Source organism: Triticum urartu, chromosome 3A, assembly GCF_056163025.1.
Source record: "Triticum urartu cultivar PI428250 chromosome 3A, HENAU_Tu73, whole genome shotgun sequence".
Lineage (NCBI taxonomy): Eukaryota > Viridiplantae > Streptophyta > Magnoliopsida > Poales > Poaceae > Triticum > Triticum urartu.
Genome location: NC_141875.1, coordinates 566,329,808 through 566,345,112, shown reverse-complemented (window position 1 = coordinate 566,345,112; position 15,305 = coordinate 566,329,808). Strand labels below are relative to the sequence as shown.

At 47.0% G+C, this 15,305-nt stretch overlaps 2 protein-coding genes across 5 annotated transcripts; one reads left to right on the top strand and one right to left on the bottom strand.

Moving 5' to 3' along the window:
- Positions 1–1,289: 1,289 nt before the first annotated feature.
- Positions 1,290–4,270, top strand: LOC125545122 (uncharacterized). Its single transcript, XM_048708996.2, has 3 exons — positions 1,290–1,930; positions 2,360–2,796; positions 3,331–4,270. The coding sequence occupies exons 2-3, from the start codon at positions 2,395–2,397 to the stop codon at positions 3,988–3,990; spliced, it is 1,062 nt and encodes a 353-aa protein (XP_048564953.2). The 5' UTR covers positions 1,290–1,930; positions 2,360–2,394; the 3' UTR covers positions 3,991–4,270.
- Positions 4,271–4,300: 30 nt separating this feature from the next.
- On the bottom strand, positions 4,301–12,272 carry LOC125545121 (pentatricopeptide repeat-containing protein At2g02980, chloroplastic). Of its 4 annotated transcripts, XR_015619409.1 has the most exons (4): positions 10,382–12,272; positions 5,908–6,882; positions 5,205–5,313; positions 4,301–4,866 (listed from the first exon to the last, which is right to left on the bottom strand). XR_015619409.1 is itself a non-coding variant. In XM_048708995.2 (2 exons), exons 1-2 carry the CDS (start codon positions 11,348–11,350, stop codon positions 6,055–6,057), a joined length of 1,797 nt encoding a protein of 598 aa, XP_048564952.1. In that variant the 5' UTR covers positions 11,351–12,272; the 3' UTR covers positions 4,968–6,054. The 4 variants fall into 4 exon arrangements, 1 of the variants encoding a protein (XP_048564952.1); XR_007299907.2 differs by lacking the exon at positions 5,205–5,313; XR_015619408.1 differs by lacking the exon at positions 4,301–4,866 and having other exon boundaries at positions 4,968–5,313.
- Positions 12,273–15,305: the final 3,033 nt, after the last annotated feature.

Genomic DNA, 15,305 nt, shown 5'->3' with positions numbered 1-15,305 from the left:
GATGACGAGGCCCTTGAGGCGCTGGATGACTCGGTCCTGCTGGCGTCTGAGCTTGGCCAACCGAGCCGCCTCCGCTGCCTTCTCTGTCGCCTCCCGCTCGGACTGCTCGATGGCAAGCCGGAGAGCCTTCGCATTCTTCCGGCGGAGCCGCCGAGCGTCCTTCTCCGCCGCCGTAAGCGATCGTCGGTAGACCCACTGGAGGAGCCGCTCGTCCTCGTCGGGCTCCGCCGGCCCACGCCGGCGACAGACAGAGCTCTCCACAGCATCCCTCTCCCTTGCCCGCCGTCTCTCGCGGCAGGCGGCGAGCACCTCCAACTCCGGCGTGCGCGTGCGAGCCGGCGGGGCATGCACAAGCACCCACAGCTGCCCACGAAGGGGGCAGCCGGCGGGGCGAGAGGACGGCGTAGGGGAGGCACGGATAGCGCCGGCCGCCTGTCGGAGCTGCCCATGGGCCAGGAGGGGCCAGCGCCGGTGTCCGAGATGCGCCAACGGGGAAGCGGCGGCTGCGGCGAGGCTGCAGATCTAGAGTTGCCCCCGGTGTCCACCTTGGACCGCTCCAAGGCGATGCGGAGGGCAAGCTCGTACTCCAGATCCACCTCGTTGTCGGAGCGGTTGCTGGAGCTCGACATTGGCCAGATTCGATCGGAATCGGTGAGGAGAGAGGAGAGGACGGAGCACGAGAGGAGAATGGGTGAGATATGGTTTTGAATCAACGAGGCCGATGGGGTTTCTTATGGGACATCCATGGGGCGGTGGTGGGCCGGGCTTGTCAGACGGACGCGACCGGACATGCCCGGGTCACCCATATCCGCCTCATATTTAGACTGAATATAAAAAGTGCCGGTTAGACCGAACATTTGAGACTCGTTTAAGACGTCCGTTTGAGATTGAAAAAACGTGACTGGACGACCCGTCCGAATGTACGAGACAGATTTGAGCGGTGACCCCAAAACAGGGCAGGAAAAGATCCCGATCGCAAAATAGCCGTGCCGATCGTACCCGCCGGCTTGATCACTCCCCTCCCCGGTCCAAAACAGGACGAGTCGGAGTACGACAACCGCCTCCCCCCCTCCCGCCACCCCCGTCTGAATTTTCCCCGGGCGTCCGGCCGACGTGGCGCGCCTTCCGTGCCGCACCTTCTTCCCGCCGCGCTGTACCTGTTGACCCGGCCGCCCCCCGCTGCACCCGGGCCCCACGCGCTGGCGCCCAGCCTGTCACCCACTTCCCTTCGCCCGTACCCTGGCCCCACCCGTCAGGCGGCACGGTATATAACCCCGGGACCCGACCCGCTCCGCCCTCTCGCCGCACCAATAGCCAATCCACGCACACCCGCTCCCGTCCCGCAAGCCTCGCTCGCCCTGATCCGATCCCCAAATCCCTCGCCGTCGACGCCCCGAATCTCAGCTCCGGTGAGGCCGACCCATTAGCAGGGCGTGACCTCGGCGCGCCCGCCCTCCCTCCCGCCCGCCGCTCCCTCCTCTCCGCCCGCCGTCGTCCCGGTCGCCGGAACCCGACAAGTTGGATATCTAGGAGGCACCGCAGCGTTGCGGCGCCCACCGCGCGGACACCATGTCTGCGGCGCCAGCCGCGTACCCCACCACCAGCCTCCGCGCCGTCGCGTCCGGGAACTCCTTCTTCCCCTGCTCGCACCGCCTCAAGCTTTCCTCCTCGCATCGTTTTAGTAGTAGTAGTATTGGCAATCGTAGTAATTGCCTCTGACGTTTGCCTCCCCCTCGTCGCCCACGACCTTCGGTTCGATCCGCTCCTTGTGCTCGTCCTGAGGATTGTCCGGTTGTGAGGGCTAGGTGCTACATCTCTGCCTTTTGCGTTTGCGCGGGTTTGGTGTCTGTGTTCGATTTCGATCAGCAGGTCCGATCGAAAGAGATTTGGTCTGTTGGAGGTGGTGATTGCTGTCTCTCCAAGGAAAGAGGTATGGGAAATTTGCCTGGTCATTTTTTCTAGTATATGTGAAAATATGCCAGTTTACTCTTCTGGTGGAATTGCAAATGCAATGAAATTGTGTCCATATCAATGATGGAATTACGATTCTTTCGAATATTTATTGTCTTATGCAGTTATACTCGTTAATTATATCATGGAGTGAATGCTTTAGTTGCTTAATAAAATACTACTCGCTTGATCCATATTAATTTTCGCTGCTTTAGTACAACAATTAATATTTGGTTTACCTACTTTGCCAGAAATGTTGACTTAGATCGAATGAACTTAAATATGAGCAATATATGTGCACCTATTTCTATCGTATGGGCTTCTTAACTTCATCTAGTAATCTAGGGTGTGGTCCTTAAGAAGTCCTTTACTTGTTCTATTCTAATTTTTGTTTTTCCCTGCTAAGCAGGAAGTTGTCTTCTGAACTTCGGATTTAGCTTGTGGATGGGCGGACCTTTGGTAGACCGCAGTGCCGAAGGTGTGAGCAGCAGCTCATGTCTCAGCCGCAGCACCTGCGAAAAAGCAGGTTTTGAGCACAGCTCTTGTGCTCTACCTGAAGATGAAAAGTCTGAAGCTGGAATAGCATCTGTGAAAGATGATTTGGTTGTCAAGGAAATCAGTTTGGCTCTTGCTGAGGTGATGCGTGTCTATAATGACAATGATGATGAAGAGACAGATCTGAGTGAAGACTCTGACGAAAATGGGGATTCACTTTCTGTAGAATCAGATTCGGCTGATGATTTGGTTGATATTGACACTGAGGTGGTCACATCGTCAGCCTTAACTGCTGGGAATGCGTCTGAATCATCAACTGGAAATTCAGAGATTGGAAATTCCTCAACCAATGTAAGTATTTGATTGCAGTACACGCATGGACTCTTCCTAATCTGTCTTATCTTGCTAGCCAAAGCGTTTCTTCTTGTCATCTTTTTGCCAAAAAGATTGGCAGTAGGCCAATAGCTATGCGGCTCCTCATATAAAAATGTACTTTTAAGTGTTGGACGCTTAGTTTTTAACATATTGACTCTTGCTTCTTAGAACATATTATTACCTGTTTAGAATTTCGGGTAGCTAAATGTAATTCTGCTCTTATGATTGGCTGCTCCTTTTTCTACCTGTTAGGAGGTATCATAGCTTGTCATTGTATGGGTAAATTGATTGTGTTGATACGATCTTGTCATCTTCGATATTTGTTTGAATTGACCCGAGAATGATGTTGTTATTTTTTTTCTACTCTTATTTCTTAATATATTTTTCATTCATTATTGTCCGGCTGTTGCTCTGAATTCTGAAAATGAGTATGACCCCATAGTGTTATTGCTTGTGTTAAATGTTCTGTTCTCTACTTGGATGGTGATTTGTAACATACTGTATATGCAGGGGACTGAACTGTTGGTTTCTGCAATGAAAGGAAGCCGTGCAAAGCGGGGAATTGTGACAAAGTTGAGTGTTTCATGGGCCCCTGACGTATATGATCCTCCTGTTACTTCTGACTCACACACAGTGAAGCCGCACCAGAGAAGTTCAAGGAAGAGCCACTACAAATACAAGCCCCCAAAGGGCAGCAGCAGCAGCAGCCGCACTAGCAGTGGCAGCAAAAAGGACAAGAAGCATTCTCACCACAGCAGCAGCAGCAGCAGTAAAAGAGATAAGAAACCTTCCCACCGCAGTAGCAATGGTGGCAGCAGCAGAACTGACACTAGTGATCCTCACCATCGGAAGGCATATGGCAGCAGCATTACCAGTAGAACTGATACTAGTGTTCCTGAATATCATAAGTTATCGCCGTGGCAGCCACCGGCTAGTGCCGCAGTGGAAGAAGCCATGCCCCCTGTACCTGTTCTGAAGGCCATGGAACAGATCAAGCGTAGCTCCAGCTGCTGCAAGGAGCCGCCGATAAGCATGAAGGCCATGGAACAGATCAAGCGTAGCTCCAGCTGCTGCAAGGAGCCGCCGATAAGCATGCTATCACGCCAATTCGTGGCTAACAAGTACAAAGGGATGTTTTCTTTCTTGAGTCAGAACCAACTTGCTTCTTGAGCATATGGCGGGGGCCTCCTGCGCTATTCACAGGCGCGCTTCTGGTTATCAGCAAAGCTTTCATGTTGGATGGTGTTTTGATCTGTGAACTTTTGTTTGGACATCAGTGGACATGGTTTTGAAAATTCTTTGGTTGACGTATGCACGACCTTGAGATTTTAACCTGTCTTTCCTTATTATTAAAATAAAAACTGTTTTGCTCATTTATTTATGTAATATATAAGCATGTTATGTGTGTAATTTCTGTAATAAGCATGCTATGCGTGTGTATTCTGTTTTCTGTTTTGAGTTTGGGCATTATTACATCAGTTAAGCTGATTCCTTCATGCCCTGCAAAAAAAGAGCCGATTCCTTCATGGATCAGATAATGACTGAAGTAAAGTAACACATGGAGGGATGTATGTAACCCATGGTAACAATGTATCTGTGGATGTAACCACTTCCCCAGTGTAAAATGAAAACACAACATTTCAGTAATCTTAGCTTCGGTTCTTGTCTGCTCTTGCTGCGCCAAGCTGTCATCTCTGACCGTCTCCATCCACATGAGAAGCTCAATCGTGCCGACATGAAAAGCTCAATCGTGCCGTCAAAGCCAAGTAATAAGGTTACGAACTTTTGATCGTTGCTTCCAGTTCCGGTCAACCGACGGCACGAGAGCTTTGGACCACGACATGTTCCTCCGCCACCTTTGCCTGGCAAACACGACATGTTCCTCGGTCACCTTTGCCTGGCAAACACGACATGTTCCAGTATGCCGACCTTGGGTAGCCCGAACAAGCCCGTTCTTGCACAGTGTTGGACCTTTGGGACCCCTGTTGCCTGCTGGGGCTGGGAGCACACCATGTGGAGGGTGTAGGACTGAGCATCATGGTGCCCCTGAAGTGGCCATATTGACATAAAGAAACAAGTAAACATTAATCAAACATTTAGGTGCATGTGCATCCAATGATAGTTCCAGATTTGACTTATAAATGGTGTAATGAGTAACGCAACCGGCCTTTATTAACGCAATGGACAGAGACATTTAAACAAGCCATGACAGCAATGCAGTCGCCTTCTCTCTCTCTCTCTCTCTCTCTCTCTCTCTTTTAGGTTGATACAACGTCCAGTCTATCACTAATGTAGCTTGTTTTCTAGTTAGATAATACAAGGCACTAGCACTGGAGATGCAGACGACAGGACGCAACATCGAATTCTGGTGAGAAGAGGAGTACCTCGACGATGTAAAATATGTTTCGGTAACATTGGAACCCCCGTGATATGAGAAGTCCCTTTCATCATTTCTGGAACAGTTTTCCATTGAAGGCATCACATCCCCAGGGCCTTGTATAATCAGATATAGGTGATTAAGTACGTTACGCAATCACCAAAAGTCCTAGCAAGAAAAAACTTTCGCCAATAAATCTATGGGAACGAACACGGCCCCTCAGAATGATTTCTTGGTCATATGATTTGCTTGTTATTTTTGTCACTTCAGGGCAATCTGGGCAAAATCTCAAGTTCTTTCACTATGCTCAACTTCTTTTCCTCTTCACCAACATCAGGCTCGTGGTCAGACTGTACCCAGTCAGCTCCCGCACCAATCTTATCTCCTTGATTTCAGGGAGTGAACCATCACTCACCATAAAGAAGCGGGTAAACATTAACCAAACATTTTAAATGCCTAATGCATCCAATGGTAGTTTCAAAATTGACCAATATGTATAGATGGTGTAATCAGCGACGCAACCAATCTTCGATAATGCATGGACAGAGACATTTATAAAAGCTATGACAGCAATGCAGTCGCCTTTTCTTTTAGGTTGATACAACATCCACTCTATCATTAATGTAGCTTGTTTTCTGGTTAGATAACACTATGCACTAGCACTGGAGATGACAGGACGCAACATCTAGTTCTGGTAAAAAAACATTTACCTCAATGATATAAAGTTTATTCCAGTAACATCAGAACCCCAGGTATCTGCACAAGTCCCTTTCACCACTTCTAAACAAAATTCTTTTCAAGGTATCACATCTCCGGCTTTGGATAATCAAATGTCAGTGATTCAGTACGTTAAGCAATCACCAAAAGTCCTTGCAAGAACAATTTCCTCCAATAAACCTATGGAAACGTACACGGTCCCTGACAATGATTTCTCGGCCATATGATTTACTTATAATTTTTGTCACTTCATGGCAATCCGGACAAAATCTCAAGTTCTTTACCACCCGAATGACATGAGGTGCCTTTGTCTTCAGCAACCCATATGCGATGGCTAGCCTCTCACTATGCTCACAAAGTGCAATTTCTTTTTCCTCTTCACCAACATCATGTAGAACGGCTGCAGTCCAAGGCTTGTGGCCAGATCGTAGAACCTGGTCAGCTATTTCCCTCAGTACCACTCTTATCTCCTTTATTTCAGGGTGTGAACCATCACTCACCACAAATTTGTGCAGATAGCCATTTATTTCAATTGAACTACAGCCAGCAACGACAGTAACATTGTTGTCCTTCATCTTTTTCCTCATATACCTCACTCTGTCCCACTGGGAGTTCAACGCATACAAATTGGATAGGAGAACATAGTTCTCTGGATTCCGCGGTTCCAACTCAAAGAGCTTTTTAGAAGCCAATCCTACTATATCAGTTCTGTTCGAGCTTTGACTCGCCACAAGAAGATTCCTCCAAATTACTGAATTTGGTAAGATGGGCATGCCTGTAACAAATGAATAAGCTTCATCCAAAAGGCCAGAACGGCAGAGAAGGTCAACCATGCAACCATAGTTCTCCATTGAAGCTTTAATTCCCATTTCTTGCATAGTAGACCAATATCGCCGGCCATCATCAACTAACCCATTGTGAGCACAGGCTGACAACACACCTATAAAGGTGACATTATTGGGTCTAATCTGAAATATAAACATGAGAATTTAGGAAATAGCTATTATAATGGTTTGCAAAGACTGAGTGCTATGATGATTTCTTGCGAAATGAAGTAGAGAAGGGTTGTGGCATTCTTCCCCTAAAAGGTGCACATCCATCGATTCCCTCATCTATTGTAGTGCTCTGTTCAGAGACCAAGGAAGCTATTAGTTTGAGTTCCTGATTTCCCTGATGCCGACTAGATTGCTTACCGACTTGAGGGAGGGCAGTACAGAGCAGCAGCCTAGGGATAAACAGGAATTCAAGTTAGCTTTTCTGTTTTCTGAATTTTACCCATCTGAGAGTCCTAGTCCCGAAAGGGCGCCTTGGCCATACAGCCTTATCGAAGAACTGATCCAAAAGTTGTGAGCCGACAGAAGGGGAAAGATAGCAGGTTTCAGAAAGGAAATATTCCAATGGTTACATTACCTCCATCCCGGTCAATGACGGGGATTTGTGAAGGTATCAAACTTAAGCTATCTATAGAATGACAAGTTTTGATGTAGCTTCACGTCTACCTACACTAAAGGGTTTCTATAGTATGCCGAACTAGTGACAGTACCAAATGGTCAATGCCTACCTCAAAGGTTTGCATCTATAGAGTTACGAATTGCCTACGGTGAGTGTTCCTTCTGCCCCAATGGTCTACCAAAACGGAAATGCCTTCCATAAGATGATGAAATCGTTTTTCTACCTTCTGCCTCTGAGGTTTCCCTTCTCTTCCAACATTCTTGAAACATGACAATCAAACTATTACATATGAAGGACAAGTCACAAGTAGATTCATTCCATCGCCAAAACTAGACCAGTAAACAATTGCATCGAATGTCAAGTATTGGGAAAGGTACAAGGTGTTTTGGCCACCCCTCAATTCAAGAGAAGAGTACTGATTGAATCAAGAAAAAAATCCCTGTTCCTATCTTTTTACTTGAATGATTAAATGGAAAGTAGTGGCATCCTATTACCCTAAAGGGTAAGTTGTGTTGAAGTCAATCAAAGGCTGAACTACAGTTGCCCTTTCATTCACCTAGAATTTTTGCTTGCTCTTAGGGTGGACCACATCAGAGGTATTGGAACTACGTTTCACATATCCTTTTTTTTCTTAGGAAATACTACGATCCAGTAGCTATAAATAGAAAGCAGAACCTCCTAATGTCTATGCATAGAAAGAAGGAGTCCAAGGACCGATTCATAGACTGTGCTAACTCCATGCGTAGCTTAGGAGATGGATGGGGGAAAAGGCGTCATAGGAAGGAATGATCCAATACATCCAGATAGCCAAGAAAAGACACTTCTCTCGATTGGTCTCCGTCCTCCCGTACCTCCTAAAACAACGGTAGTTTGCTTCTTTTCGTTGAATTGTACCTAGCCCAAGCGCTTATCTATTTAGTACTTTCGAGTATCACGCAACAACTTTGAGTAAGAAAGCAACTTGACATTATGATCCCCGAGAAGAGGATTCATATTATAGTAGGTTTATTTTCCACTTCTAGGTCCCATCCTTTTTTTCGGGAAATAGTTTTTTTCATTTTCCCATCGGCCTAGAATTGCCTTTCCTTCTCCCTTTGATTCTCGTATTATTATTACTTTGGTTACTTAATAGGGGGATGATTCATCGTGTAACCCGTCTCCCCAACAAGTAATAATAACCCATTCCCCCAACGAAGAAGCCAAAGAAATAATAATGATACAAAAATCAAAAGGAGCAGCAAAGAATAGTCAAAAAAAGGAGAATCAAAGGCAATTCTAGGCCGATGAGAAAATGAAAAAAATTCCAAAAAAATATGGAACTTGGAAATGTAAAACAAACCTACTATAATATGAATCCTCTTCCCGGGAATCATAATGCCAAGTTGCTTTCTTACTCGAAAGTTGTTGCGCGGTACTCGAAAGTACTAAACAAATAGGCGCTTGGTCCAGGTACAATTGAATGAAAAGAAGCAAATTACTGTTGTTTTAGGAGGTATGGGAGGGCAGAGACAGATCGAGAAAAGCGTCTTTTCTTGGCTATCCGGATTTATTGCATCATTCCTTCCTGTGACGCCTTTTCCCCCATCCATCTCCTACACTATGCATGAAGTTAGCACAGTCAATGACTCGGTCCTGGGACTCCTTCCTATGTATAGACATAAGGAGGTTCTGCTTTCTATTTATAGCTACTGGATCATAGCATATCATAAGAAAAAAGGATATGCGAAACGTAGCTCCAATACCTCTGATGTGGTCCACCCTAAGAGCAAGCCAAAATTCTAGGTGAATGAAAGGGTAACTGCACTTCAACCTTTGATTGACTTGAACACAACTTACCCTTTAGAGTAATAGGATGCCACTACTTTCCCTTTAATCACTCAAGTTGGATAAAAAGATAGGAACAAGGAATTTTTTTCTTGATCCAATTTACTCTTTCTCCGGAATTGAGGGTGGCCAAAACACCTTGTACCTTTCCCAATACTTGACCTTGGATGCAATTTTAGTGGTTTAATTTTGACGATGGAATGAATCTACTTTTGATTTGTCCTCCATATGCAATAGTTTGATTGTCAGATTCAAGAATGCTGGAAGAGAAGGGAAACCTCAGAGGCAGAAGGTAGAAAAGCAATTTCATCATCTTATGGAAGACATTTCAGTTTTGGTAGACCATTGGGCAGAAGGAACATTCACCGTAGGCAGTTCGTAACTCTATAGATGCAAACTTTTGAGGTAGGCATTGACCATCAGATACTGTTTATAGAAACCCTTTGGTATAGGTAGGCGTGAAGCTACATAAAAAATTGCCATCCTATAGATAGCTTAAGTTTGATACCTTCACAAATCCCCATCGTTGACTGGGATGGAGGTAATCTAACCATTGGAATATTTCCTTTCTGAAACCTGCTATCTTTCCCCTTCTATTGGCCCACAACTTTTGGATCAATTCTTTGATAAGGCTGGATGGTCAAGGCGCCCTCTCGAGACTAGGACTCTCAGGCGGCTAAGATTCGGAAAAGAGAAAAGCTAACCTGAATTCCTGCTTATCCCTAGGCTGCTGCTCTATACTGCCTTCCCTCAAGTCGGTATCTTCTTCCATCATGAAAGTCGGTAAGCAATAGTCTGCAACAGGGAAATCAGGGACTCAAACTAATAGCTTCCTTGGTCTCTGAACAGAGCATTGCACTAGATGAGGGAACGATGGATGCACCTTTTAGGGGGGAAATGCCACAACCTTGGAAAATATCTTGTATAGAATCGATGGACAGACCCCTATTATGAACCAAGCTTTATGTGGAGCAGTTTTACAGTCTTGGCAAATATCTTGTATAGAATTACTTAAGTGCAGTCATCATCAAGAATCATGAGTCAAGTTTATGGTAGCACATTACAAATCTGAAGCTAAACAAAGATGAACTGTCAGTGCATTTCTCCCGTGCAGATTAATGCATATAGCCAGGTTATCACGAAAAGTTGACCGGGTAAACAGAACTATAAACACATCAGTGCAACATTTACCTTAAGCTGGAGCATTCTTGAGAAAAGGCCCAACGCATCCTCTGCAAGCCCATGCATCGCCAGTCCAACTATCATTGCACTCCATGCCTTGGTATCCCTCTCCACCATCGCATCAAAAACCAACCTTGCCCGCTCTATCAGACCGCACTTTGCATACATGTCAATCAACGCGGTGCTCAGCTCAAGATCGACCGTGATCCCCTTCCTGTCTATAAAAGCATGCACCCACCTGCCCAAATCAAGAGCGCCCGCCTTGGTGCATGCCGAGATTACACTAACCATTGTGACCTCATCTGGGTGCACCCCAGCAGCCTGCATGTCCCGAAACAGGTCCAACGCTTCGTTAACCATCCCCACTCTGGAGTACCCGCCGATCATGGAGCTCCACGCGACCAGATTTCTGTCCTCGGCCATGCCATCAAACACGCTCCTGGCCAGCGCAACCTCCTCACACCTGGCATAGAGGTTAAGCAGCCCGGTCTGCACGTAGGGGCTCGGTTCCAGCCCCTGGCGGAAGGCCTGCGAGTGCAGCTGCAGGCCCTCACCAAGAGCCGGCACCGCGGCGCACGCCTTGAGCGCGAACGCGACCGTGAAGCTGTTGGGGGGCGGGGAGCCCGCGCGCAGCATGCGGCGGTAGAGCAGGAAGGCGTCCGCGGTGGGGTTGGTGGGGGTGGCGAGCGCGCGGATGAGGGAGTTGTAGCAGAAGGCGGTTGGCTCGGGGATTTGGTCGAACAGGCTGCGCGCGTACGAGGCCGCCGCGGCGGTCGTGGCGGAGGCGGCGCAGGAGGCGAGCAGCTTGGAGAACGCGAAGGCGTAGGTGAGGCGCGGGAGGCGGAGCCTGAGCAGGCGCGCGTGGGCGCCGCGGAGCGCGCGGAGGCTGCGGCATTGGCAGACCAGCGACACGACGTGGTCTTCAAGGAGGTGGCGCGGGAGCGTGGCGGCCTCGGGCGGTTTGAGCTGGTGATGCATGCGGGGAAAATGGATCCTCCCCCAAAAGAGCGAGCGAGCTTTTTCTTTTCTTCTCACGATGCGTGCGCCGGCGTGGTGAGCTTGCTCTGATGGACTGGGCCGGTGGTTGATCACATGTTGTGGTTGGTCCGGGTCACATATTGTCTATCCCGTTTTTTTGTGATTTTTTATAGGGAAAAACGGTGAATTCCGATGCTTCCGACCGATGGAGCTTACTAAAATGATTGAAGATGGGTTCTTTGATTTGTCAGATTCGGACAAAGAAGTGAATATGATCATGCTCATGAGCATATAAGAGGAAATCGACCGGCAAGTGGAGCATATTCTCAATTTTAAGGGCTCAATCAAAGGGAGAAAAATGATCAATCGGGATAGGGTCTGCCATCCGCCCGCTATATAAACTTCAAGCCTGACAATAGCCGCATCCAACCTCCTTCGATACCTATCTCCTCTCAGCACCACACCCCCATGGCCTCCTCGACCTCCAAAGCCCTCTGGGATAGCCTCTCGTCTGAGCAAAAGAAGGAGATCGTCGCCATTGTAGCCGGCTAGCACGCTGACAGATGGACGAGCTCACCGGAGGTCAGTGCCGCGGACACCCCAATGAAAGAGGCGGCTGACGACGAGCCGGCACCACTGTCCTCATCGGCCAATGCCAGCATCACCATGCGTGAGGCATGTGCTCACTACACCGAGATGTTGTTAGAAGAGCAGTGGGTCGCGTTCCGGCAGGTGCAGGCCGACTAGGCCTACAACATCCGCCTCCTCGGCGAGCACCGGCGCGCGGGGGAGCAACTCGACACCGACACGGTCATTGTGCCAGACGTGGATGTGGGCGAGTCCAATCCTTCTGCACCGCCTGTGAAATCCACCATGGCTGCTGGTGGTACCACGTCCATCAAGCGGAGTTAGAAAACCACCTTCAAGGAGATTGACAAGGCGGCGAATGAGGTGAATGGCAAGGACAAGGATGAGGATGACATCGCCACCTCCTCCGCGCACCGCGGCCATGAGGACGATGTCGGCACATCCGCGGGCACCGCTGGCAGCGAGAAAGAGTAGAGCATGGGAGGCGACCGATGCTCGGCCCTCGAGGAGAGGCCACCACTCCTCCCCTTTCGTTGAAGCCAAACTTAGCGGGCTCATCATCGTTGGCTGATTAGCTGTAAGCAGGCTGCGGAGGCGGAGCTTCTTTTTTCGAGACTCACTGCCCACTGGACATGAGAAACGGGAGGCTGTGGAGGCGGAGCTTCTTTTTTCAAGGCTCACTGCCCACTGGACATGAGAAACGGGCGCCGGCGGTCATGCTAGGTTTAGAGTACAATTTAGATGAAATATGTCAAAATATAATGAATTTGCTCCGGTTTAGATGAAAAGCTTCTGGTTTTATGTAAAAAATATCCAAGTATGAATGAATATCGTCCGGGTTGTTTAAATATGCATCAAATTTGTTCACTTTCATTAAAATTCTTCAAAAACATAACCGGAGATTTGCGGCTACGGTTGGATGTGGTGTCCAGTTTAGGGATCAGCGTTGAAGATACCCTAAGAGATCATCCATTGTACATAAACTTTATTACCTTCTCCAAATTGCATGGCAGAATTAAGATAAAACGGCCATATCAACCATTATACATGCACTAATGAGTCGATTTCAGCATACCAATATTTCTAACAATATGCTACAAAGACCGTGTGGCTTTTCATTTCAAGAGCGCCCACGGATATAAATACATTCTTTTACGTAGTATGAGCAGTAAATAATATCATATACACGCAAACGAGATGACGTCATTGACATGCAAACCTATTCCTAAAACTCGAAAATGCATTGCTTACAAACCTAGCGTCCAAATCAAATTCTGCTTTCACCTTTTTCCCCGAAAAGCAAGTTTCTAAACTAAATCCGACATGATGTTTCTACATAGACACATTCCGTTGAGAAATTTTGAGAAACACTAAATCCCACATGATGTTTCTTGCATTTGAATGTTTCTCGTCGTGCAGAGACACGTTCCGCTGGATATTCTTGAAAAGCAACTACCGTGTCGAAAAACAAGATTTAGTATAAACCTGTCACAAACTATATATATAGGCTTGCTAAACTAATTCTAAGCGTGTTCTAATTATAGTGCGCTCTGACCCGCCCTTTGATATAACAAAATAAATTCATGTGAGATCTAATTTTGAAAATCTCATCACGAGGAACACAATGATAAAAGGGATTTCTATTTGGATGCTCGCTTCACTGTTGATTTTAACATGTGAACTAGGATGGGGACCACGTCTGCTTGTAGAGAAATAGAAGTGGGGTATGCGTTGTCTAGAGGAGTCCATATTTCTTTCCAAGGGAATGTATAAATGAGTGAAAAAATTCCCCAAATCCCAAATTCTCGAATCCCCTGCCGCCGGCCATCGACTCTTCCATCATCGCCATTGCCAACCGCCGTGTCCATCCTCGCCATCGCTTACCTCTCCACATCCATCCTCACCATGTCTACCTCGAGCTCGATCTGCTCAGGTCTCCGCCATTGGGAATTTGGGGTGCCTCTCGTCGGATGCCCTGGCTATGGCATTGCTAGTGAAGTTCTATATTTTGACTCTGGACGACCATGTCAGGTGGGTGATCTACAAGTTTGCCAAACATGGTGCAAGTCCCTAGCGACGTGCTTTGTTTGAATTGAAGGAATTTGCTCCATGTCCTGCAGGAAAATCGATATTTTTCATTTTTTGGTTGATAACATACATGTAATTTCTGGCACTAGGAGTTGGAGCATGTGGGTTATCTGGTTGATCACGAGATCCTCGTTGGTAATGACGTGGTTGATGCACTAAGCACAATAGAGGAGAGAAGAGAAGAGAAGAGCTTCAGCGTGCAAGAGATGAGAAGGGAATGAATGTAACTAGCAACAAAGGAAATGGAGGTACCAGAGGAAATGGTATCCAATCAGAGAAAATTTTGGGCATGCAGCTACCATGACTAAGCACATGGCAATTGCATTGTTGGGTTTAGGGAGAGAAATCCTTGTGGTGACGAAGTTGATAATGGCAAGTGTCATGGTGTTGTGTGCATTCTTACTTCTGGCAAAATGATGCCCTAGTTGTAAGTGATGATGGCAAGTGTGCTTTGGGATCTTATCTTTTGCTAAGACTATGTAGTGATGAACAAGATTAAGTTGCAAAGTTGCAAGTGTGCTTTGGCGCGTATGAACAAGTGTGTTTGCATTTGCTTCTTCTTTCTTCTCAATGCAGGCTCTGCTTTTGTTACTAGTGCTTCAACTGATCTTGATACGTCTTCAACGTATCTATAATTTTTTTGTTCCATGCTGTTATATTATCAATTTTGAATGTTTTATAATTATTTTATATCATTTTTTTGTACTAACCTATTGATATAGTGCCAAGTGTCAGTTGCTGTTTTTTGCATGTTTTTTTACATCGTAGATAATCAATACCAAACGGAGTCCAAATGAAGTGAAACTTTTTGTGCATTTTTTGGACCAGAAGATAACCAATGGGTCGAAGAAGCACCTGGGGGCTGCTTCGAGGGGAGCAAAACCCACCAGGGCGCGCCTGGAGGCCCAGGCGCGCCCCGGTGGGTTGTGCCCACCTCGGGTGCCCCCCCGGACCGCCTCTTTACTCTATAAATACCCCAATATTCCAAAAACCCTAGGGGAGTTGACGAAAATCAATTCCAGCCGCCGCAGAGTCCAGAACCACCAGATCAATCTAGACACCATCACAGAGGGGTTCATCACTTTCATTGGTGCCTCTCCGATGATATGTGAGTAGTTCTTTGTAGACCTTCGGGTCCGTAGTTAGTAGCTAAATGGTTTCCTCTCTCTCGTTTGATTCTCAATACAATGGTATCTTGGAGATCCATATGATGTAACTCTTTTGTTGTGTGTTTTTTGGGATCTGATGAACTTTGAGTTTATAATCAGATCTATCCCTT

Coding starts and splice junctions, on each gene's coding strand:
- LOC125545122 (XM_048708996.2), top strand. CDS start 2,395: ATGGGCGGACCTTTGGTAGACCGCAGTGCCGAAGGTGTGAGCAGCAGC. Junction 2,797..3,330: donor TTGGAAATTCCTCAACCAAT/GTAAGTATTTGA, acceptor CTGTATATGCAG/GGGACTGAACTGTTGGTTTC.
- LOC125545121 (XM_048708995.2), bottom strand. CDS start 11,350: ATGCATCACCAGCTCAAACCGCCCGAGGCCGCCACGCTCCCGCGCCAC. Junction 6,883..10,381: donor CAAGAATGCTCCAGCTTAAG/GTAAATGTTGCA, acceptor TTTATATTTCAG/ATTAGACCCAATAATGTCAC.